At 44.8% G+C, this 26,222-nt stretch overlaps 1 protein-coding gene across 2 annotated transcripts in view; it reads right to left on the reverse strand.

Moving 5' to 3' along the window:
- The window catches only part of Nprl3 (NPR3 like, GATOR1 complex subunit), a 37,901-nt gene that overhangs the window by 4,626 nt on the left and 7,053 nt on the right, over nt 1-26,222 (reverse strand). Inside the window, exons 3-10 of one of the 2 annotated variants that reach the window (XM_051181017.1) lie at nt 23,324-23,362; nt 20,061-20,190; nt 18,457-18,531; nt 14,887-15,040; nt 12,885-12,966; nt 6,471-6,608; nt 4,598-4,754; nt 68-174 (exon numbers count right to left, since the gene is read on the reverse strand). In XM_051181017.1, coding sequence (XP_051036974.1) covers nt 68-174; nt 4,598-4,754; nt 6,471-6,608; nt 12,885-12,966; nt 14,887-15,040; nt 18,457-18,531; nt 20,061-20,190; nt 23,324-23,362 — 882 coding nt within the window. The remainder of the gene's footprint in view (nt 1-67; nt 175-4,597; nt 4,755-6,470; nt 6,609-12,884; nt 12,967-14,886; nt 15,041-18,456; nt 18,532-20,060; nt 20,191-23,323; nt 23,363-26,222) is intronic. The other variant, XM_051181018.1, reaches the window with a different exon arrangement.

Here is a 26,222-nt window from a genome sequence, read left to right on the forward strand (position 1 = left end):
TGACACCCAGGTTATGCCAGGCTCTTTCTGGCTCTAGACTGTAGATTTTGTCAGCCATGGTACTCACAGACATACACTGGCATTAGGAGACAGGACATAGACGTTGTTCTCACACAATGGGTAGATGATGACGGCCTTGCCCCAGTATACCAGGTGAGCTGCGAGCTGGAAGACCTGCAGACCAAGGGGAGATGAAGGGACTGCACTTAGAAGCTATCGCCTTCCTGCCTAGACAGATACACTCTAGAACTCCTCCAACCTAAAGCAGCACTGTACCACCCCAGCCTCTGGGTCATTGAATACCACCAGCATTGTGCTGTAGAAAAATATTTTTGTACACTGTATGTGTCACTCTGATTGCTTTAATAAAAAGCTGAATGGCCAATAGCTAGGCAGGATTTTCAGGGCAGAGAGGATGCTAGGAGGAAGGGAATCACCAGCCAGAGAGAAAGTAAGACATGCAAGACAAAAGGTAAGTGCCATGAGTCACATGGCAAAAAAATAGATGAACAGAAATGGGTTAATTTAAGTTATAAGAGCTAGTGGAACAAAGCTAAGCTTTAGTTTAGGCTTTTATAATTAATAAGAAGTCTCCATGTGGTTATCTGGGAGCTGGCAGATGAGACAGAGACAGACTAGCTACAGCACTATTTCTGTATATAGGGTTCCCTGTGCTGCTTGGTACCACTGTTTTGCTAGGCAGTAGGTACATGAACACAGGGATACTGAAGTGCTGGGGAACCTGATCAGCCTACTTGGGCTGGATGTTCAGCAGAAGCATAGTGTTCCCACGTCCACCAAAACTCCTGCACCATTCTCCAAAGTAATGAAATATGGAGGCTCTGTATATTCAAAGTTCCAACTCATCCCTATGCATCTTGCTTTCTCCTAGGCTCTCAGATACCAGGAAATACACAAAGACACCACAAATCCTTTCTAGGGGTGGCCTCCATACATGCTAACTTCATGGGGGCAGCCAGACCTGAGAATATATCACAGAAGCCCTTCGTGAGAAGGTGTGTGAAATCCCAAGCCATGACATTCTACCTAGATCACAAAGATGGGCCCATGGTGGTGAGTTCTCCTGCCTAGATGCAGTGCCTGTTACATTGCTGAGGGCAGGTATCTGCCAACAAGCAGCTCAAACGTGGAGGAAGCAGCCGTCTCACTATTGCCCCCTTTGTTCTTATCCCAAGTGCCAGAGACATGAACTCTCAGGCAAAGACCTGTCCATTTTCTCTCTTTCTGCTGACACTGTGATTTCTACTTCCATCCTCCCTCTACCCCTAAAACATTCTCCACTAGGCAGCCAGAATACCATTTTAGGAGCTAAAAGTCCAAAATCAGCATGATAGGGCTGGAACCAAGGTGCCAGCAAATCTGTGTTCCCTTGGGGATTCAAACAAAGAGTCTGTCCTTGTCTATTCCAGCCACTGACATTCCTTGGCTTACAGCCTCATCAAGCCAATCTTTATTCTTACATCACCTCCTTCTCTTCTGTAGTCAACTCTCTGAGAGAGAGAGAGAGAGAGAGAGAGAGAGAGAGAGAGAGTTTGTTTATGCCAATGTACCTGCAGAAGCCAGAAGAAGCTATCAGATCCTCTGGAGTTGGAGTTACAGGAAACTGTAAACTGCCCCACCTGGGTGCTAAGAACCAAACTCAAGTCCTCGACAAGAGCAGCAAAGTGCTCTTAAACCTCTGAGGCAGTGGTTCTCAACCTTCCTAACGCTGTGACCCTTCAATACAGTTCCTCATGTTGTGGTGATCCCCAACCATAAAATTATTTCATTGCTACTTCATAACTGTAACTTTGCTACTGTTATGAATCATAATGTAAACACCTGATATGTAGATATATGAAGCTCAGCAGTAAAGTGCTTGCCTAAGCAGTCATGAGGCCCTCAGTTCAATCTCTAGTACTGCCAAAAACGATGTGTGTACATACATACACTAAAAACCCAAAGAGAACTGAGTATAATGACACACCCAAGAGGTCAGGAGGCTGAGGCAGGAAAATTACAAGCTTGAAAACAGCCAAGGCAGGCTGAGCAGTGCTGTTACATGCCTTTAATCCCAGCACTCAGGAGACAGTGGCAAGCAAATCTCTGCGTTCAAGATCAGCCTGTTTCTAATGAGTTCTAGGATAGCCAAGGCTATGCAGAGAAGCCCTGTCTCTAAAAACCAAAATACAAAACAGCCAAGTGTACACAGAAGACATCCTATCTCAAAACAACAGAAGTCTGGAGGGGCTTTTAATCCAGTATCAGGAGACAGAGACAGGCAGATCTCTAAGTTCTAGGCCAGCCAGAGCTATATAATAAGACACTGACTCAAACAAACAATTAAAATACTGACAGGATCTTCAGTGTTTATCTTTGACACAGAGGATTGTGGGGACTTTCTTATATATAATTTATATTATATTTGAACTTTCAGTTGATAATTTTTCATTTATTTGTATTATGTGTATATGTGACTATACAAGTGTGCACAGATGCCCTCAGAGACCAAAGACATCAGATCCCCTCCAACTGTAGTTCTGGGTAGGCTGCCTGATCTGGCTGATGATAATCTAGCTCAGGTCCTCTGCAAGAACAACACAATGAACCACCTCTATGGCCCTATTTATTAGTAATTGTATAAAGACAAAACTTCCAAGATTTTATGCTCTCTGGATTGATATGGTATGAGTGATTTTCTAATGTGCTTTGTCTTGCTTTTTGAAGACAAGGTCTTGCCCAGGCTAGCCTTGAACTCAGATGTGTCCACTTCAGCTTCCTGAGGACTAGAATTACACAATCAGTGTGACTGATCTTAAGTGTGACATTCACACCTAAAGCAAACATTTCCCTAAAGGTCCAGTACCACCCTTGGGCCACTGTACCCCACAGGGACATCTACAGGAAACAGCAGTCACAGAAAATGGTGAGGTGAAACACCAGGGCTAGAACTGACAGGGCTTCACACAAGCACACCAGCAGTAAACTCCTATTTCTATGAGGTTCAGCAGGGAGTCAATACGGAAGGAAACAACACCCCCCTCCCTGATCCCAGACAAGGCCAAGGCAAGGAAATGGAGGAGACATCAAAGGTTTATCCAAGAGGACTATGACAGTGAGGGGTCAGGCACAGTGCTAACATCAAACAGCCTCTTGGTCTTTTCAAACTGTAAGTAGGAAGTGAAAATATACCACCATCCATGTAGCCCAATCTCTTTACAACAGCGGCACTGCCCCCTCTCTGTGGATGTTCAGGACAGTGAATACACTCAAAGTTCTGTGTCTTAACTGCTACAGAGGGAAGCAGAATGTGTCCTTGCCGGGTCTTCTCCAGCTTAGGAGCTGAAATACAAAGGCAGGATCTGCTAAGTGCTCTCACAGAGCCCACAGAGAGCCAGAGATAGACAGAAAGGACAAACATTCTGAGAACAGAAAGGGTTTTGGGAAAAGCAGCCCAATAGGCCCACAAAGCAAAAACTACCAGCAATGCCAACCCACTTCTGTCCACACAGAGCCAGGAGGGATCCAAAAGGGCCCACCTCAGAGCTGTGGCCACTTCATCCCACTGATAAGTCTAGCCTTTGAGCAGAGGTCCCCAGGGTGGGCCTTTGCTACCCCCTGGTGGCCACATGGTACACACCACTACCAGATCAGGATCTTGGCACACATTCATTTGGGCCTGACCTTAGACATGTCACCTGGATGGCACCTACAGCCCTGGCATACATAACCTGGTGAGTTTCTTTTGTGCTTTTCCTCCACCACATTTTAACCACAGCCACAAACAAGGTTCTACAAGAAAGTGGAACCCAGCACTTGAATCTGTCCTTTTCCTGCGGCTCTGGGACAGAGCCTGAGAGTAGAGCACAGCCTACTTTGGGACCTGTCTCTACAGCTCTGCCACACTTCCTTGAGAATAGGGATATTCTGATGACCCTGGGACTGGGTTGGGAACAAAAAAAAAATGGGGAGGGGGGGAAGACAGTGGAACAAAAGGAATACACGTAAACCAGTAACTCACTCAGATACTAGTCCTGCAGTCATCAGAGATTGAGTCAAATAAATTCTTGGTCCTACAGGGAAGGCTTTCTCTGAATATTTGATTGGACTTAATTGATTGCTAGAATTTAAAGGCTGAATCTCTGCATGTCTTATCATTAAAGACATGTATTTTATGAGAAGGAAGGGGAGGGAGGGAGGGAAGGAGGGAGGAGTGGAAATGTGCAAAGGACAGAAGCACACACAGTAGGGCAAGGTCCAAGCTCTCACTTCCCACACCCTTGCTCGTGTGCCACTGACTGTCCTGAGCTGGTGGCTCCTCCAGGCCTTTGCTGGGAACACTTCTCTCCTTTCTCTCATGGCTTGTGTCACCTCTGCTCATCAGAGGTGAAGTCATTCCAATGCTCACAAGGCACATTCAGATGCCAGAACCCCAAGCCTCCCACCCAGAATACCCTGATCTGTGGCAGGCCATGTAGTATCAACTTGTGTGCTAGACAAGGGCCCTGAAGCAGGCAGTCTGCTTTTCTCAGAATTTAGTACTTTCCCCCACCAGCTGCCTCCCTCTTCTTCCCACTCCTCCAGTTCCCTGGCCTACCTGCAGCAAGGCCAGGTCAGCATCCTGGGCTAGCTGTTGGAGGTTCTTCACAGCAGATGTGGTTTTGATGACCCGCACCAGAGCCGGAGAGCAGTCAATGGGAAGCTCACCCAACAGAGACTTCTCATCACTAAGTAGTAGCAAGGCATGGTAGGGGCTGAAGAACAGAGGTACATGTCAGCAGAACACAAAGGGCCACAGGTCCTGTACCAGGTAAGTGCCTGGAACACCAAGGCACAGCCAGAGGTCATAGGCACTGCACTATGGGCAGGAGAAATTGAGGGAGAAATCAGAGAAAGCAGTCCAGGGCTTTCAAACTTTCCAAGGATTACTGTTGCCCTGGGTGAGGGGAAGGAGGTGGAGGCTAGAACAAAACTAGGGAGAGTCTGAATACCTGACTTCCCATCCCCCTTCTGGGATTTTCCCAGTATGTGTGAGAGAGAGAGAGAGAGAGAGAGAGAGAGAGAGAGAGAGAGAGAGAGAGAGAGAGAGAGAGACTGAGACTAGTGAGGCTGTACGTGGGAGAAGATAGTGCATGAGCATATAAGTATGAAGGCCAGAGTCAGCATCAGAAGTCTTTATCACTCTCCACCTTTTTTGTTTTTTGTTTTTTTTTTTAACACTGTATGTGTTAAAAAACCATGTGGGTTCCATAGATTGAACTCAGGTCACATCTAGCCTGGAAGCGAGTGCCTTTACCTGCTGAGCCAGATCATCAATCCTCAACCTTGTTTTATTTTTGAGACAGGTCGTCACTACTTAGCCCTGGTTATCCTGGAACTCATCTGTAGACCAGGCTGACCTCAGACTTAGTGATCCTTCTGCCTCTGCCTCCCAAGTGCTGGGATTAAGGGCATGCACCATCTCTAACCTTAGTTTTTGAAATAGGACCCGAAACTTGCCAATTTGGCTAGACTGGTTGGCCCACCAAGCCTCTGCCTGTCTCTGCCACCTTATGTGTGTGTACATACACAGGCACACACACATATAAATAAATAACAGTAAAAAAAGACCTTCTGAGCATGGTGGCGCACACCTTTACTCCCAACAGCTGGGAGGGAGAAGCAGGTGAGATCTCTTGAGTTGAAGGCCAACCTGATCTACATGGTAAGTTCCAGGACATTAGAAAGACTGTCTCATGAGGGAAGAAGAAATGTGTGTGTGCGTGTGTGTGTGCATGTAGTGGTAAAGTGCTTGCCTACTTGTCCAATCTTATAGTACAACACCAAAAAAAAAAAAAAAGAAAAAGAAAAAGAAAAAGAAAAAAGGAGATCTTACTAAAATAGGAAAATGAAAATATCCATTATGAATAGAACTATACAAATATGCAAGAAAGGCCTTGTGACTGGAGCAGGGCTGTGGGAGGGTGGGGGACAAGGCAATAAGTGCTCTGTTTCTGTCATCTCTAGGGTTGAAGAATGTGTCCAGGCTTCTTTTCATCTCTTTTTTTTTCTTCTCTGTAGGGCTGAGGATGACTCCATGGCCTAGAGAGCACTATACCACTGAGTTATATTCCCAGCCCAGCTCTTCTTTGCAGGAAATCAATTAGTCTAAGATTTCTGACTGAAATGCTGATAATTACTGAACCCTGGAGGCAATCTGCTAGAGTCCTAGCTTAGCCCCAGGCTGCCCTGTAGGCCTGGGTGAGGCCTTTGGTAGGTTCTACTCACACAGACTATGTTGGGAGGGCCCAGGAAAAACCTGGGATAGATCATTTCTGGGCAGAATTGGATGTAAAGTCATGTGGTTTTGCTAACAGCAAAGCCCTACCTGCCAACTTCTGTGGTGGGAAAAAGAGAATTTCTGGAACAAAGTAACCAGTAAAGTAACAGGCAGCAACTGACAGAAAAAGCATGATGGGGTTTGCTCTCACCGGATGGCTTTCAGGCTTCGCTCAATAGCCTCAGGAGGGATCAGACTTGAAGCTGCATAGTGGATCTTGTGGGGCAAACAGAAGCTCACTTCCAGCCAGCTGTTAATATGAAGCCGCACCACACCAGATGTGCAGAGGCTGTGAAGAGTGTGCTTGTTAGTCCAGCAGCCACCTGCCTATTTCCATAGGACAATGCTCTATTCACAGATGTTGGCTTCATATACTGCCCTGCTGGCTACAGGAAAATGCAGATGGAGATCTCAGATAAGAGCATCTCTTCAGATCTCAATATACCTATACACCTAAGAACATGTACATGTGTTTCTCTCTCTCTCTCTCTCTCTCTCTCTCTCTCTCTCTCTCTCTCTCTCTCTCTCTCTCTCTCTCACTGCCTCCCTGCCTGCTTGCTTGCCTGGAGTAAAGGATAATCCAATCAGCCTGTCAGGGCTAAAGGAAGCAGCTTCTGTCTCTCCTGGAAATTCAATATAGCAGAACCATCAGCTGCCTGCCTGGACTCCAGCAGATAGATACATCCTGTGATGTATCATCCTGTGATGAGCCTGTCTAGAACACCTGATGCAGACCCAGGTACATGTGGGCAGTTGGGCAGGATAGGACCTATCTCCAAAGGGAAGAGATGGATAGAAGAGGGAAGCTATCAAGTCCCACAGAACGTTAATGGTAAGAAGCACAGAGCACCTACCTTCACATACCTTGCAGGTGGTATGAGTGTCACGGGTACATGTGTAGCTATCAATCACAGGACATACAAGTGACTATCTGGCCCCAACACTCTACCACAGCAAACCTTTTATTCCACATTCTCAGTGACCGACACATAGTTACAGCTTCAACATGTTCAAGTCAAACATGGCAGCACTGTCCCCAACGCACTTATTATCATCTCAAACTGTCAATAAATCCTATGTGCTCTAGCTGCAAGGACATTCAAACTCCATTATCTCCTCAATACCACCAGGTCAGAGCTGCCCAGACAACTAGCACCTGAGAAGGTACCTTGGTCTACTTTCCTCACAGCTTCCACCTGGGAAGTACCATCCAAGGTCTTCCAACATAGAGAACCCTGTGTCCTGTACTCTTCCTATTCTCATTTCCTGCCCCATCACTCAAGTCTAGCCATTCTCAGGACCCTGGCACTTAAATTTTGCCATGGACTGTCTTCCCAAATGCCTCATGGCTCTCTCATTACTTCAATCTCAACTGTCACATTCTCAATAAGCTATTCCTGACCCATGACACCTGGTCCCACCTTCACTCTGACCCCTCCTCACTCTGTCTCATGCACTCATGCCATGAGTCCTGACCAACCATACCATGTCCATTCAAGGTTTGCATTGGCATACAAAGCACTCATGAGAGGGGGGTGAACCCAGACTCGGGCAAGGCAATAGTCTTCAGGTCTATAAGCAGTGTTGGCAAGAAGTATGTTAGCACGTTTCTGTAGTTATACAAATGGCACAAAGGAAGAAAAGAAACTGCTTAGGCAAAGCCTGTGTCTTTACTTATTCTGCATGAGAAAGCTGTATCTTGTCATCTGCCCCAACTCAAGCTCAAAGCACACCAGGCAGGTAGCCTCCTTCATCCAATGTAGGAAATACAACCTAAAGCTTTATGGTAACTTCAGTTCTCAAACAAGCATACTGGACAGATCACATGGTTTCTTCCTTCCTTCCTTCCTTCCTTCCTTCCTTCCTTCCTTCCTTCCTTCCTTCCAAGATTTATTGATTTATCATGTACACAACATTCTGCCTCCATGCCAGAAGAGGGCACCAGATCTCATTATAGATGGCTGTGAGCCACCATGTGGTTGTTGGGAATTGAACTCAGGACCCCTGGAAGCGCAGTCAGTGCATTTAACCTCTAAATTCGTATAGCACCTTCCCCCCATCTTGTTTCCTTTTTGGCCTCCTACCCAGAAGATCAGCCAAGAAATATTTTCCCATCACCACCCACCCTGCTGCTATTCTCAGCTTCCAGTATGGGAATGGATAAGTATAGGGCAGGCCAGCAACCCAAGGAGGTGTGGCAAGAGTTCTTCCTGCACAGGTCAAAGGTGGAAATGTTTGGGTACTGTGGGAGAAACAAGGTCCTTGCTTCAGGCCAGACAAAAACACACTTTTCTTTTCTCTTTTCTCCCCACCCCCACTTCTTTTTCTGAGACAGGGTCTCTGTATGTATCACTGGCTGTCCTAGCTCTTGATGTGTAGGCTGGCTTCAGACCCACAGGATCCACCTGCCTGTCTTCCGAGAGCTGGAAGTAAACGTGTGCACTCTCATGCCCACTCCTTTTTTTGAGTCAGGGTTTTGCTATGTAGCACCAAACTGACCTCAAACATGTGATTCTCCTGCCTCTACTTCCAAAGTGCTGAGATTCTCAGCGTGCATTATAATACAGCTGCTGAGGGCTATTATAGCTCTTCCCTGAAGCCTCCAGCAATAAACCAAGAGCCCTAAGCTTCTGAATTTTCCCCAGAGGGTTGCCAGGAATTCTAGCCAGCAGTTTCAAATGCAAAAACTAATCTTTTCCTCCTTCAAGCAGGGACTAGGCAGTGGGGAAAGGAGACATGGAAGAACACATCTGTGACTCCTCACTCCCCCAGGATCCCTGCAGCACTGACTGTCCAATGCAAAGCACACAATGACTCCCAAACATCTATGTCTGCTTCTCCCAGGGCCTCAGCACCACTAAGGATAGGTGTAGGGATGGGCACCATGCTGTGGCTCAGTCTAGAGGGCAACAGTGGTTTACAGGCACTCAGGGAGGAACAAAATAAAAGGTTTAATAAGTGTCAAGATGTGGGTCATAGACCCAAGCTCTCCAGGATAACATTCTTGGTCTCTTCTAGAAATGGGCCCAATTAATTAATTAAAGCATGTCTGAGTATGGTGTCCAGAGCTGTACCTGTCTTCAGGGTGGAAAGCTCACAACCAACCTTGAGAAACCACTTAAGGAAGCACTGCATCATGATAAGCTCTCAGCATCCACACGCAGATGGGAAAAGAAGGGCAAGAGGGGAGAGGGTTGCAGTGTGCTGCATGGAGTCATTCCCATGCAGACACTAGCCAGGCTCCTCCAATTAGCTTAACCATAGTCATAAAAAGAAGAAACAATAGGTCCTGTTTTTGAGCTCTCTTATTTAGAGTATAGCACAGGGTAGCTGTTGGAACATGGAATCAGAATTAAATGACAAGACTCCTATCATTTCAAACACAGCTGAGTCTGTTCTACCAAGGACCTCAGTGATGCTGTGACAACCATCTGTTAGGTGCAACTCTAAGTACTGTTTCAGGTTCCTGGGGTACAGCAAGAAAGGAGACAAATTACAGCCTTGCACTTGGGAGAATCTTACTCTGGTTGGCACTGAGAAAGACAAATTTTAGCAAATTGTATAAACCACAGAGTTATAGGGAAAGGCACATCAGAGACTTGTGTGACAGAATAGGCCAGGCTTAAATTCTAGCTGTGGGCATGAGGGAAACCAGGGACACATTAAGGCCTTTATAATATCCTCAGGGCTCAGGTGTATGCCATTCACCATCCCCATGACAGCTGACTTTGAATCCCCAGCCTGTAGCTTTCCCTCTGAATACTTTGTACTGAACTGGAGCTTCTCTACAAGCTAACCAAGCTCTATGGTGTGGAGATACTGAGCACTGCCATTAGGAGTCCCCTGAGGACCAGATGCACTTCTGGACAAACCTCTGGAGCATACTGGGAGGACAGGGAGCATTAGACACATGCCTGCCCAACTTTAGCTTCTAGCTTTGGGGAAAGTCAGGTGACTCCTTCACAGCAAGAGAGTAGACCAGGAAACACTAATGTCCGTTAAGAGAAGGGAAGAAAAGGGACTGTCCCTTCTTTTATAACCTGAATTTCAAGACAAAACCCAGGGTCTGCACCCAGAGAGGTTTCCTGCTAAGCTTGTGTTTCTATTTGCAAGTTTTTAATTATGAATTATTTAGTCTGAAAACGGTCTGCAGACAAACACTGTCCCCAAGCTTATCCAGCCTTCACAGCAGAAGAGCCCGGCCCTTTCTGCAACAGGAGATAATGCAGAAGCCCTGCATCTGCACACTATGACTGCACAGAACACCAGGGTGCTATGGTCCACACCCAAGATGAGCCCTACACAAGCTTATCTCACTCCCTCACTCAGCATGAGAAAGAATGCCAACTCCTACCTTTAGCTAAGAACCAAAATGTCACTTTATGACCTCAGCTCAGCTCATCCTCTTCCTACTGAGACTCTGTCATGTGTGCTGTGTCCTCTACCCCACACAGCAGCAGTCAGTCTTCCTGGTACGTGCAATGGGGTGCTGCACGAACCAAAAGACAAAGGTGGGCTTCAAAAGTCCTACCTTGAAACCTGAAACAAAACTGTAGATCTCAGAATATTCAGAAGCATCCTACAGGCTTGTTCTTGCTCTTTAGCAGTCAGCAGTACTGCCATCACTGCCTGCCTGGCCAGGCCTAAGACAGCATTTGCCTCCTAGACTCTACCATAGTCCCTGTTAACTCAGAGACTCACTCAACAAGACATTTCTTCACACCCCCAAGGAATTTATACCATCATTTCTCCTACCATTACACATTCCTGTAACTACCAGTGGATGAGCGATGCAAAGAGCTATATATAGAGAGTGAAAGGACATCCTTGGCCTATTGAGGGACTATAACCCAGGGGTCACATGGGATCATGGAGTTTCATAAGGAGACACAGGTACTGGGACAGTTAGGGTGACCTCCTCAGAGATTCTAACTTCCAGTCTACATTCAAGACACTTAGGGAACAGCTACTCAACTACACCAGAACCCTGGCTTGTGTTAAAATAGTAAATCCAGAACAAATCTGTTGAAAAGATGTTCTCAAAGCTCTATACCAATTAAGTCCATGACTTTCTGTCTTTTAGGTCTTCTCTGAGAAGACCTTTCTCAGGACTCTAGCAGGAATCTGCTGTCAGAAGACAGCTACCCAGCCAGCACACACTCACACCTTTGAATTGCTGAGGAACAGGACCTCAAGGCCAACCACAGACCTTGTGGGATAAAGCTTGGGGAAAATCAGGCCATGAGGGCTACTGGGCAACTACATAACTGTGTCAATACCAAACGGGTGTAAACAGGAGGTCACAACTGCCACATCCTGCTAACGAAGTGTGGCTCTCAGCCTCTCCAGAGCAGGTTCTAGAACCCAGGACTGGCTGGTATAATTCACCTGGAGGAGTAAGACCCTGTGTACTAACAAACAGGATATCTGGCTAGAAGAATCTTGAATAGCCTTTCTCACCAAAAGCTCAAATTCCTGTGCTCCAAATTGGTCCACTAGGTGGTGCTGTGGTACATTAAGCCCTGAGCTCTGCCTGGCAGATGACAAAGCTATATTCCAACTTTCCACCACAATCCCAGTCCACACTTTTTTCTTTAGAAACCTGAAATCTCTGGTTTGCTTTTTACTTTGCTCTTGTCTACATAAGTGAGTTAGTTCCAGGCCAGCCAGGGCTATATAATAGAACCCTGTCTAAAAAACAAGAAAGCAAGCCAGACAGTGTCACACACATGCAATCCCAGCAGGATCTTAAGTCTCAAGCCAACCTAGACCACTCCATAAGACCTTTTCTCTCTCTCTCATACACGCACACGCACACACACGCACACTTTAACAGATTATTTAGCCACCAATATAATCAAATCAACATGAGGTTTCCATCGTGTCCCCAACACTTGCCAACCCTATATAGTCTCAAACTGAAGCTCTCCCAAAACACAAACTGATCGTCAACTCCAGTTCTACCTACTGAACACTGATTTCCTCATGTGTGAAGAGGGAGCCGTCGATGAGGTCCATCTCAATAAAGGTGGCAATGAACTTGGCAGTAAGTTAAGCTCAATAAAATGTCACTTTTAATGGTTGAAAAATATTTTCGAGCTTTTGTGCATAATCTTGGGCCAAGCTTCTGTTTTTTATTGTTTTTTAATAACTTCTTTATTTTGTATGCACTGGTGTTTTCCATACATATGTGTGAGGGTGCTGAATCCTGGAGTTAGACAGTTGTGAGCCGCCATGTGGGTGAACCCAGGTTCTCTGGAAAAGCGGTCAATGCTCTTAACCACTGAACCATCTCTTCAGCACCCCAAGCTTGTTTTAAAAGGAGTCTGGATGATGAGTCCCTGCTGAGTACACATCACTCAACAAAGGGGCTGCCATTTAAAAAATGGACACCAAGATGGTTTCCTGAAGAATGAGCACACAGTTGCCCCTTCTCTAACCCTCTTGCCCATGTCTCCGCAGAGCTCCAGCACACACACCAAAGCACTACCCAGCCTATGGCAGCACTGTCTGTAGAATGCTTCAGACCCAGGAAGAGTAGATTCAACATGCATGGCCATCTTACCTGTCATAAGCTTCTTTGAGGTCCCTAGCCAGCTTGCACTTGGGCAGGATGTGGTGGAATGGGGACTGAGGACCTTCATTTGCTACAAGAATCACAATAGATAAGGATTTACAGCTTCCAAAGCAACAAACATACCCAGGCCAGAACAGGAACTATCTTTAGAACAAATTCAACATTAATAAGTAATGTTAAAGCAATGTTAAACTAACATCAGGAAACTCCTTATAATAATAACAATATAAAGCAATGTATCCCCAACTACTGTAAAATAAAAGTAGACTCACTGATTTGTGAAATTACTTCTATATGAAATACCTTTATTTAAACTTGTCACTGGCCTATACAACCTTGTAGTAACAGAAGCAATCCATTTCACTGCCTCCCACAGAAGGAATGTCTCTTAGATCACTAGACTCCATCCTCTGTTGTAGGACTGGGTAGTCCCATGCCATATCCCAGTTCTCTTCCCTCACTTGTGTGCTAATGAGATTTGTTTTTAATGACTGAACTGTCTTTTATTGATCTTCATGAATTTCTAACAAAATATATACAATTAAGGTGAAGGTGAGGTTTTTTTTTTAATATTTAATTTTTTAACAGATTGCTGTGGTTTTGGCTTGTTTCTTTCCTTTTGATAAAAGGTCTCACTCTGTAGCCTTAGATGTACTAGAACTCTGTTCTGTAGAACAGGCTGACCTTGAACTCACAGAGATCCACCTGCCTCTTCCTCCCAAGTTCATCAAAGAAAAGGAAATATAATATAAGCGTTTGTTTCTTTTAGTTGTCATTTGTTTTGGGTCCTGGGGCTGGAACCCAGAGCCTTGCATGTACTAGGCAACCACTCTATAACCATTTCCAGGTCCACAATACAAGTGTTTTGTTTTAGAGACTGGGTTTCTTTATATATCCCTGACTGCCCTGGAACTCAGAGATCTACTGGTATATACCATCTTAGCTGGGCAGTGATGGTATACACCTTTAATCTCAGTACTCAAGAGGCAGAGGAAGACAGATCTCTGTGAGTTCAAGGCCATCCTGGTCTACAGAGTGAGTTCCAGGACAGCCAAGCCTACACAGTAAACTGCCTAAAAGAAAAAAGTATACACCATACCTAGCTAATTTAAAAAAAAAAAAGAAAAAGGTAAATTTTTAACTGAAAGTATACTAGAACCAGGCAGGACTTTGTTAATTTGTGTTAATTTGATCTAACTTCTGTTTTTCATTCATTCTTCTATAACTGCTAACCTTAGGGAAATGAGTTTCTATCCTATGTTTGGTCCTTTGGCACACCAAACGTTGTAGTTTTTTATAAGCAAAGATTATTTCTTATAATTGGTTAGGGGATAGTTAGATTCTTCTTCATTTTAAAAGCTAAGTATGGAAATCACCTATTTTACCAGCTGGATGATCTCAATAACCCTCCCTGAGTTTCCCACTCCAAGGCAATTTGTCTAGCAGAACCAATGCCAGGTAGAGGTACCTGTCTTAGGTGAAAGATGATCATACAGCAATGTGGGGGGTATTTCCTCTAGATATCAATTCAGACTCATCCATATATAAACCCCTAGAAGAGCCTTCCTGTGCCCCTGGTCATGACCAGCTCAATGTGGAGATCCTATAACTTCTCTGGCCAGTTTCTGCTTACTAGCTTTTGTAAGGATTTCCTCTCCAGTGTCCAGCTCACCAAATGCCAAAGCTTTTGTCAGCTTCTGACTGTTCTGTTGTGGTATGGGAGGGGCCCTTGAAGGCAGAGAGATTCTCTGTACTCTCAGCTTAACCTAAGTCCACAAAGAGAACTGGCACGTGATCAGGCAGTAAGCCTGTCTTTCCTGCAGAAGATCTCTTTAATAGTGTTCCTGAAACTAGAGGGCCAATTAGTAGCATTATCTGCAATTGCTTCAAAACAAAGCATGGTTACTAGCAGGTCCTCTGGAGATATAACACCAAGAGAAGCCATCAGCCATACCAGACCAGACCATGCTCACCAGGCTACCTCACTTACCATCGGCCATGGCTGACACCTCGTCTTGAAGTGCTAGGATCAGCTTGGCCTCTCGGGTGAGGTACTGGCAGCGGCGCTCCTCATGCTGCAGGACAGTGGCAATGCGCCGGGACAAGTTATGTAGACAGTTTATCACTGATGGGTCAGCGTTGGCCTGCACAAGAGAGGCCAAACACTTAAAATATGTACACAGAGACACACAATTTAAAAGACTCTAATAAAGCTGTGTGTTGGTGGCACAAACCTTTAATCCTGGCACTGGGGAGGCAGAGACAGGCAGATCTCTGTGAGTTTGAGGCCAGCCTGATCTACAGGGCCAGTTCCAGGACAGGCTCCAAAGCAATACAGAGAAACCCTGTCTCAAAAAACAAAAACAAGCAAACCAAAAAGGAAAAAAAAGAAAGAAGCTAATACATGTGTACAGCAAAAACACAGACCATGAAAAAGGCCTTCTCCATTCCTTTCCACTATGTTCCTCCTCATAGAATTACCTTCCTGAATTCCCTGTGCATGTGTACAGCCTACCTATATAAATGCTGGCTGACATCCTATCTTCTAGTCTTGGGAACAACCGTCTAGATGGTGGTTGAGATGACTCTATGCTAGGACTGTACAGAAAAGCTAGGGACAGCTAAGGGCATGGATCCCACCCATCTGTTATAGGATCTGGGTCACAGGTGATCTTCTTCATCTCAGGAAGGACAACCAACTGAGCAGAGAAAACTAGTTAAACACATACATACTCAAAACAGAGGTTGCCCTGAGCAAAACTTGGAGGTATCTGTAATCACTACTGTGCACTGACCATTCATGAACATGTCTGGTCTACAGTACAGAGGAATTCATTCACAACAGGCCACACTGTTATAGAATATGTAATACAGAAGCATTGTGCTGTTTGCTCCAGGTAAATATCCACCCCCCAACCCCCAGTGACCATTGTGCACCCACACTGATTAGGTCAAAGCAGCATGCAGAAGGTTCTCAGGTTAGCAGTGTCCCTCATCCCTCTGGAACCTATCAGAGACCACAGTCAACCAGCAGGTGTGTACACACCCAGACCTAGGGTGGAGCAGGCTACTGTGGATCTATGGAGATGCTTGAAGGAGCAGATAACTGAACCAAGCATGACTCAGTGTTCCTAGAGGCCACCAGGACTGCTGAGTAATACTTTGGGGTACAGGGTTAGAAGGGAGAAGGACAAATGGCAGTACTGATTAGGACCTCTGATGCTGTTTTCCCATCCTGTGTATTTTCTAGGTGACCCTGTACCTATTACCGTTAAGTTAAAATCTTACCCAGACAACACTCTGTTTACCTGGAGTTAGATTTTCTATATTCCCATCTTTACAAAGGGAACTAGCATATGGGCAGACTTGCAACAAGACCATTTGCCCTGACCCTACAGGCCTAAGGCATCCCCTGACCATGTCCTAGACATGCCTCAAAATAAAAATAGACATTTAGAAAGAGTCTAAGTAAAAACATTTCCACTAGAAAAGAAGGGAAAAAATAATCTTAGACATAGGTTATTCCTTTGAGAAAGAACTGAAGTCACAGTTGCATCCTACCTTCTGCTGGAGGTGCCACTAGCTGAGGCACAAAAGCACCCAACATCAGCTGTTGAGGACCAATTATTTGAGTTTCCCCCCCCCCCCCTGTAAGGTTCAATGACATACACTGAAGGGATATCTGGTATGTCTTGTTTGCATGGGCTAACACCGAGGAAGCTGCAACCTAGAACACGCCAGCCTTTAATGGAAGTGTTTAGAAAGAGCATACTTGCAGCTGGGTGTGATAGCTTATACCTATAATGCCAGCACTTGGGAGGCAGAGGTGAAGGACCAAGTTCAAGTCCACATATGAAGTTTGAGGTCAGCCCAGCCCATCTCAAATAAACAAATAAACAAAGTAAACTTTCACAGTCCAGAATAGGAAGCAGCACCAAAGTGACTATGCCATCACTCATGGGGCTTCCTGCCAAAATCTTGTATTCAAATATAATACCTCCAAAGTAACTTCAAGTCTGTAGGACACACAAAGTCGGGGCGCAGGTATCACAGTCTACTCAATGGGACAAATCTGATTGTAGGAAATGTGACAGGACAATGGACAGGACAACTAAGACTAGTAGAGACAGAGATACCACATACACTGAGTAGGGTCTGCATCATGGCTCTCACACGCCAACTGGAAAACTATGTTCTCAATCAGGAAGTTTTAGTGGACCAGGTACTGATTAACGTCAACTTATCATGGTTAATTCTTGTCAGATTGAAAAAGCTACTGTGGCATAAAATAATAACCCTTACTTCATAGATAAGTCTTATAGTAATGGGATAATGAGTGAACATACAACAGGCGTGGGGCACATGCCTATAACCCTAGCATTTGTGAGGTGGAGGCAGAAGAATCAGGAGGCCTAGGTCATCCTCAGATGCCTAAGAGTTCATGGCCAGCCTGAGATATACAAGACAATGTCTAAAAAAGAAACAAAAGCCAGGCAGATCTCTGGGTTCAAGGCCAGCCTGACCTACAAAGAGAATTCCAGGACAACAAGGACTACACAGAGGAACCCTGGTCTAGGGGCAGGGCAGAAAGATAGCTCAGCAATTAAGAGCATTCGCTGCTCTTCCAGAGGTCCTAAGTTCTGTTTCTAGCACATATCAGGTGGCTCACAATTGTTTGTAACTCCAGCTCCAAGAGATCTGACTCTTGTCCTGGCCTTGAACAAACACTCATGCACATCAATAAAAATAAATCAAAAACAAAAGAATGGACATGAGGCCTAGGACTTGCTTTGAGATACAGAGGTATAAAAACTGCTACTGGGCTCCTCATGGTTTCCTGTTAAGAGGAATAAAATATGAATCTAGATAGCAGTGAATGATACATGATGGCATTATGTATTAGGTATAATTAAATTCCGTGTCTCGTTTATTATTTGGTGTTTTAAATCAGCCAAAGAGATGTGCAGTCATACCTGACTAAAATTATATATATATATATTTTTTTTTTTTTTGAAGGAAATAGGGCACTAAGACAGGGTTTCATTTGCCTTAGCTGGCCTCAAACTCACTATGTAGCAGGAGCTACTTATCCTACCCCAGTGTTGGGACTATAGGAATGTACCACCTGGTCTAGCTGAGTGTAAGCTGCCATGTGAGTACGAGAAATTGAATCCTGCTCCTCTGGAAGAGCAACCAGTGCTCTTAACTGCTGAGCCATACACTTTAAAAATGTACACTTTCAAATGGGGAACATTCAGGACTAGGGATATAGCTTAATCGTAGAGTGCTTGCCTAAAATGCATGAAGCCCTGGGTTCCATCACTACTGTAATAAAGTAAATAGTTATATGTATGAATTTTATTTAAAAAGTTAAAGAAGGAAGAGAAGGGAAAAACAATGAGCTATGCTCAGTGTCATGCCCACAGTCTGAGCTCTGGGCCAATGAAAAACTCCCTGGAAACTTGCTCTTCTCCCTCAGACCCTACTTCCTGATCTGAGCACTCTTACACTCATGCACTCACCATCAGTGCACTCATTCACTGTCAGCACAAACACTCACCCTCAGTGCAAACACCACATTAAAAAGAATCATGGTGGGTGCTTCCCGCTTTGGAGATGGATCTGTTTTGGAGACCTGTAAAAGAGCACAATTCTAATAAATCAAAAGACACAATGTCCTGTCTGTCTGTTTACAACAGGCTATCACTATGAACTGCAGGGTGACCTAGAACTTATTATGGAACCATGCTGGCCTTGAACTCACAGTGATCCTACCTCAGGCTCCCAACACTAGAATTGGAGGGGTGAGATGCCACAGCCAGCAGAGAATCCTGACTTTCTACAGAAGGTTGTTAGATCATTCTACTTCATGCATGGAGAAAGGCTCTAGAGTGTGGTAAAATGAGAGAAAAACATTCCCAATCTTTGAGGAGCCATTAGTGTTTTTGCTCAGAGAAGAATCAACCATACAAACAGATGAATTACATGTGTAGAAGGAGCAGAATGGCCAGGGCTCTGAGTTCCATGACTGAAGGAATCAAGCTGACACTGCCCAAAAGTGACAGGACAGAAAGGGATGCAAGTGGATAGAGAGCCCAGAAACCATGCCTCTGCTGCCATGGCAAGGGCTCAGGGCATTTAGAGATAGGACAGTGCTTAGCAGTCCTAATGAAAAGGGGCAGCCAGTCTTGCTACAGAGACAAGTTGCTATCTTTTCCAGTTCTGGCATCCAGTCAGCTCCAGACACAAACACCAAAGCATTCAAACGGTACCACTCTGAGAGCCATCAGTTCTTTGAGCCTGTCTAAAGAGGAAGTTAAAACTCTATAACACCCAGGAAATGTACCCATCCCCACCTGTCACTGCAATTCTACAGGAAGTGACTTCAACTCTTCCCTGTCATTAAAGACCGTTGTAAAAGAGTGTTATAAGGAGGCATGGTATTATCAAAGGGCTAAGATATTTCTAATAATCCCAGAAGCTCCCCATGTGGATGATGCTTGCAGGACACAGCACAGCTCTTTATACAAGTTCTATATGGTACAGCATACTGAAACCCTTCTGAATCTAGGTGATGCTGTCATAGGTCCTGCCTGTATGCAAAGTTGACTGGCTCTACTGGCTCTAATGGACAAGCACCTTTGGGTAATAGTACATTCCATCTTGCTAACACTCCTCAGTGCCCAAATACTCATCATTTATTGGGAAGAGCTTACACCATTTTTTAGAAAGTTCAGGAGTTAGACAATTGTTAGTTAACTCGTTCTATTATCATCTCTGAAAGCAAATACCTTATATATAGAGGAAAGGCCACAGTTAGTAGAGACACAGAATGTAGTCATCAAAGGCTAGTAACAAAGAACTAGGGTGTAGCTCAGTGGGCCAACAACTGCATAGCATGTGGAAAGCCTTGAGTTCCATCCAAAACTGAATGAAAAAACAAGCTAATGGCAGGGACTATATAGCACCTGGAGGCGAGGACCCCTTGTCATCCTCTACTGGATCCCCAGGACCTGTAAAGGTATACAACCTATGGTAAGTGCTGATCAGGCCTGCTATAGCACATTCACCAGCATCAATGTTGGCACAGTTCTGACCCTCAGAGCCAGAAAAGGCCATGCCCACCCACCCTAGAAAAATCCTACCTGCTGAGGAGAGTCATACCTGCCCCAGAGCATGCTGCAGCAGTGTTGGGTGCCCAACAAACCGTACATTATCAATCTTCAGTTCAAATTTTTGGCCGCACATTTCAGACTTGGTTGCTAAAATTGTTGCCAGAATAACATCCGAGAACCTTAAAATTTTAAAAAGGTAAGATGGAAATACATTAATGAAAATCACAGCACTGTGCCCAAGTCCCACAAGTGGAGAGTGGCTCAGGAAATGACAGTTCTGTGTAGCTACTTTGTCCCCAGTGGGTGGCATTTCTATCAGTGGCTCTCTTGCAGGAATCCCAAGGTTAGGGATGTGAAATCACCAGAATTACAGTAGAAGGCAGGAGAAGCACAGGCTGAAGGCACATGCTGTCATTTATTGCATGCTGTATGAAATTAGAAGAGAAACAGCTGCGGTTTGCATTTAAAAGGAAGATCAGCTGGGGCTGGCACTGCCCTCAGGAGCCACAGGCTCACAGGCAGAAGGGCCCCTCCTTAATGTACTTTGGTTTGTAAAACTGTATCTCTCAACCTCCGTGACCCCAGGCCCTCCACAACAGGGCCACAAAAAGGACAGAGGACAGAGCTCAATGGTGCATGCATTATCCTAACTGCATCCCTCTTGGCATAGCTGCCCAGCCCTTCCCTTATCCTGAAGGCTTAAACTTCTCAGTTCTTATTGAGGGAATTTTGTACAAGGCATGCAGATGTACTATGTTACAGGAACATGGGATGCATAGAAACAAAGTGTCATGGGTGAGTGGGAATGACTGGAGTGTGAGAGCTCACCCCTCCCAAAAGGCATCTGTATATTCCCCCTACTGGCAAACCTGGTCCTCCCTGTCTGGGGGATCTGGATAAGTGAGTTGCCTGCAGGGAGGAGAGCACTGGGCCTGGTGTTGCCTCTTATCTCAGAGACCAGGGACTGAAGGCCTCTACTGTATATACACAGGCACTGCTTCTAATCTGGCCCTGAAGGGAGAGAGCACCTATCTCAACTATCTACTAAAGAAAGCTTCCTAATATCTAGGGAGGGTGGTTTGGAGACAACAGCTCCATCACTACCAGAAACATACTCTGCCCTGGGCAGGGAGACCCTTACAGTCCTGACAGAGACTATTTGGGGCAGACATTCCATTGAGGGATGAGAGACAGACTGACATCATAACTCCTCCATTACAAGATGGAAAAGGAAGGTCAGCTTCAAACAGCTGATGTGGCTCAACTCCAAAGCAGCAAATGACACTGAGATAAAAAGTATCAAGGAGGGGGCATTCATTTTAGGTCACCCTACACAAAGCAGGGCCACAAGAGTGACCTGGAGATAGCAGGGAGCAGAAGCCTGGCTATAGTCAACATGTAAGACAAGCAGCTATGCAAGTCTCCCACTTCTCCCCAGGCCAGCAAGAAAGCTCCAGACTACTACAACCTGAGGGGCTTGCACTGGCTCCCTGTAGAACGAGCAGGATCTTCCAGCTGCCGTGGGACTCCTGGGCCCCCAAATAAACCAGACACAAAGAGTTGGTCAGAAAGGGCTTCCTTGCTCTTTGCAATGAGGGCCTGGTCAAACCTTTTAGCACCAGTCTTATCACTGACATTCTGGGACCTGCAGGACCCATAGCCAAGTCTTTAGTTCCTGCTTTCCTGGAACATTAATGCCTGGAATGATTAACAGATATGAAAGACTCCAGCATCTCAGACCAGGGCATTATAGGTTTTCTTCAAAGTCTACATACCTCTCTCTGCCCTATTCCACCTGACTGAAGGACACATCAGGATATTAAAACCTTATCAAACACTTGGGCTCTGATCTAGCCATCATTTCACATCACGTCTAAACAAGCAACAACCGACATTCTACCATCCAATGACATAAAAGTAGCACATGGGAGAATGACCTTAACCATTCTGAAACAATTCTTCCTTGATAGACAAAAATCTCCACTAAAATCCCTCCCTGTCATGAAGAACCATAGACATGCCTCATCTCTGGCCATGGGACTCCCAGAGGTAAGTAGTGGTATCTCAGCTTCCATTCATAAATACCAAAAGCCAAATATGCCCTTGAAGGAACAAAATCAAATCTTTCCCCTGGCGAAGTTAAACCACAATGCCTTAAGTGGCTGTACAGAAGTCCCTGCGTAGTTTACTATTCTGTCCATCTGAGGTCTGAGCTGCATGCGACCTCTTAACATTACACATTCATGATGAAAAACACTTGCTTGGCTGTGAACTTCACATAATTTTGATGATATAATGTGCACAAAGATAAAGTCATCTTGAGACCAGGAAAGGGGTATAACTTATACTTAGGAAATTATAAGGCATAAGGTTGTTTCCAAAATTTACAAAAACCCTTTTGATGATTAAAAACAGTAGCTACAAAAACTAAAAATTTCTAACTTCAACATATTTAGAAAAAGCATATTTAGGAAGAGGTAACAGTCCAGTTAAAAAGCAGGCCAGGATCCTATTTTTAATAAATCATTCTGGAGTAGGACTATCCAAAAACAGCGGAGAGAGATTGGAAAGGACTCATCTTTTTTTTTTTTTTCTTTATTGTGTATGAATGAATGTTTTGCCTGCAATTATGTACGTGCACCAGGTGTGTACCTGAGGTCTATGGAGTACAGAAGAGGGCGCTGGATTCCCTGAAACTGAAACTAAAGTTACAGATAGTTGTGAACTGCCATATGGGTACTGGGAATTGAACCTAGGTCCTCTCAAGAATAAGTGTTCTTAACTCACATATACTATATGTATATCCACAGCCCACACTGGATGCACTGTTAGGGAGACAAGACAATGCAGCCTGCAAAAGCTCCATACCACCTTCATGGAGACATTTTTGTTACTTCTTGATATACTCAGTTATATCTAAACCTGAGTATCTAACTAAACACTCAAATACTCAAGCACTGTTAATAGTGTCTGTCTGTCTATCTTTCTCTATCCCTCTAACTCTCAAAACTAAAGGCAAGGAACAACAATCACAGGCACAACACACCTGATCCAGAAGTCTCTCTGGTACCAGCCAACCATGCTTTAAGTTCTTGGGTGGATGTGAAATAGCTAAATAATTCTGGATGGAAAAAGGGCAGAGACTGTGGGAAAATCTGGGCTTTTCAGAGGCAGGGAGGGTTCCAAGCTAGGGCCTATGTACCTCGTTAGTCATTCTTCAACATTGAGAGAAATTAGGCAGTAAGCACAATTACAAGAAGAGAAGGCAGCCGGAATCAAGACAGAAAAAGGGTGGAGGGATCTTGGTCTTACCCTGCAACCAATTGCTCATCGGTTGGAGGACATGGCTTGCTGAAATGGGAACAGGACCATCAAGACCAAACAAAACATTGTTTCTTAAAAACCATGAAAAGTTATAAGGTTGTCTTATAACATAGTTCTAAAGTCTACCAGAAGCACCATTATGAAGTATTAGTTGAATGAAGCTACTTACCGGATGAGAAAGAAGACATACATACCCCAAATGAATACTTACCAAGGGATTTTTCTTACTAAAGCTCAAATTCACACAAATAAATACAGGCCAGGAGAGACTAGGAGTCTCTGCTCAAAATTCAGGACACTGGAGGGATAGACCCTAGTGCTTCAAGACTTAGCTATACAGCTGGGCACAAGTATCTGATCTTTCCAAGACACCAAATAAGATGCCCAGACAGGAAGGTCTTCCGAACTGTGGTGTCATATGAGCATCTTCCAGCCCCAGTTATTGAAACACTGAGCTCCACCTGCATATTGACCTCCTTGAGCCTCTACCCAATGGTAAGGAGGTCATGGTACAATAAGCACACTTTTGCCAGAAAACTGGGGTTTCTGTACTATCTGACTTAGATTTTTTAGGAATTTATTATTTTATGTTCCTGTGAAGAGCATTTTATTCTAGAACATGCTGCTTTCCAAGCAACCCTGGAAAGCTACATAAGGGTCCTAGCTGGACCACTCACTGGGACTCCATGTCCAGTTTGCTCTCATCAACAAACACAAAGACCAGTATAAGAGAAATATATATCAAAGGAGCCATTCCCTAGCAGCTCCAAACTTAAGCTCATCAAATTAGATATCATTGAAGGGTGAGATGTTTAATAGACTTCATCCAGCATCCTAGCAGCTCAAGCCTCACCAGCTTTAACTCCTACAACTAGACAAGTCACAATGGGCTATCCAACAGAACTTTTTACAGTGATGGATTCGTTCCAAGTGTGCATCTATAATTCAGTAGCCACTGAGCATCTGAAGTGGGTGGTGGCGGTAACAACACTAAGGAGCTAGATTTCTTTTTCTTAATTCCAAAGACATTTATTTATTGACCAAGTTAACCTCATATCCCAAATGAACCTCAATTCCACTATAAAACCCAGGATGATGGTCTTGACCTTCTGATCTTCTTGTCTCCACCTCTTAAATTCTGGGATTACAGGAATTTGCCACCATGCCCAGTTTATGAAGTGCTAGGAATCCAGTATTTCTGTGTAAATAGCCAACTGGCCAGTACCCATGACCTTGACTAAACAGCACAGTTCTGGTCCTTGATTACAAAGGGCAGACAACCCCACTCAGCTGATGAGCAGGTGTACCTTGCAGGTTCTGGAAAGGAAAGCAGCTTAGGGAGCAGCTGAGGAAGACAGAGAGTGGACTTTGAAGCAGCACTGCTTCAGAAAGAAGCTCCGAACTGGGGAGCTGGGGAGCTGGGAGGGGCCCCAAAGGAAATTAAGCTGCATCTTGTAATCATGGGGGGGGGCAAGGGTCAGCTATAAAGGTCAGATGCTATAAAGTATTAACCAAATGAAACGATTCTCAAGTTCAACTGAAGAACTCAGACAAAAGCACTCTCCTCCCACAGCCCTTCCTCTTTATCATGCCAAAAATCTGAAATGGGTCCCTAGAAAACATCTTTTAAAGTCCCTGAAATTCAACTGCAGGAATTAGATGCTGCTGTCATCTCTAGGAAATGTTTCTGTCAAAGACTGTCCAAAGCCAGGAATAGTAGCATGGTGTCCTTTGATGCCAGTACTCTAGAGGCAGAGGCAGATGGAGCTCTGTGAGTTTGAGGCCAGCCTGGTCTACAGAGTTCCAAGACAGCCAAGGCTACACAGAGAAACCCTGTCTTGAAAATGCCTGGAAAAAAAAAAAGAAAAACAAAAAACAAAAAACAAAGGCGGCTGTTGAAAACCTCCTTTCCAGTGAACTTGGGTGTGTGTGTGTGGGGGGGGTGATGGTGAAGGCGATGGTCTGTAGAATGTGTGGAAAACAAGACACACCTGCAGAGTATGCAGGGGCAAAACATTTTGTTGTTTTAAGACAGTCTCATGTAGCTCAGGCTGGCCTCAAAATTTGCTAAGGAAGCCAGGCGATGGTGGCGCATGCATTTAATCCCAGCACTCAGGAGGCAGAGGCAGGCAGATCTCTGTGAGTTTGAGACCAACCTGTAGTGTGATAGTCGTCTAGGTTGTAAGTTATTTCTCCCTGAATAAACATCTATTCGGCCTATTTGTTTATCCTGATTCTTATTTACCTCGATACCAACCTAGTTCCAGGACAGCCTCCAAAGCCATAGAGAAACCCTGTCTCAAAAAAACAAAACAACCAACTTGCTAAGGATCTGAGGCTGGTCTTAAAATCTTGGTCCTCCCTGCATCCACCTTCCAAGAGCTATTATTACAGGCAATTACCACCACAGCCAGCTAAGGCAAAAGCTGTGTGCCTGTGACACATTTATTCAAGCCACCACCCTTACAGGGGAAAAAAAACAAAAAAGAAAAAAGAAAAAACCCACAGGCCTCTACATCAAGAACCTCCTCTAAAAGGAATAGCAATTTTCTACCCCAAGCCACCCCAAACCACCCCCACACTCCTACCATGCTCACAGGAGAGAGCACAAGCCACACTTTGGGAGCTGAGGATGTGACTCACAGATCAACATGATCGACTGACTGTGTTGTTCATGCCTAACATTCATGAAGCCCTGGTTTGATCCCCAGAACCACATAAAACTGGATATAGTGGCACATGCCTGTCATCCCAGCACTCAAGAGGTAGAGGCAGGAGGACCAAAGGCCAAGGTCATCCTCAGTTGCACAGAAGCCAGCCTGAAATCTTGCCACAACAACTAAAAGGGAAATAAAACAAAAAGGAAAAAAAAAAAAAAAAAAAAACG

This window comes from Phodopus roborovskii, unplaced genomic scaffold (genome assembly GCF_943737965.1).
Source record: "Phodopus roborovskii unplaced genomic scaffold, PHOROB, whole genome shotgun sequence".
Classification (NCBI taxonomy): Eukaryota; Metazoa; Chordata; class Mammalia; order Rodentia; family Cricetidae; genus Phodopus; species Phodopus roborovskii.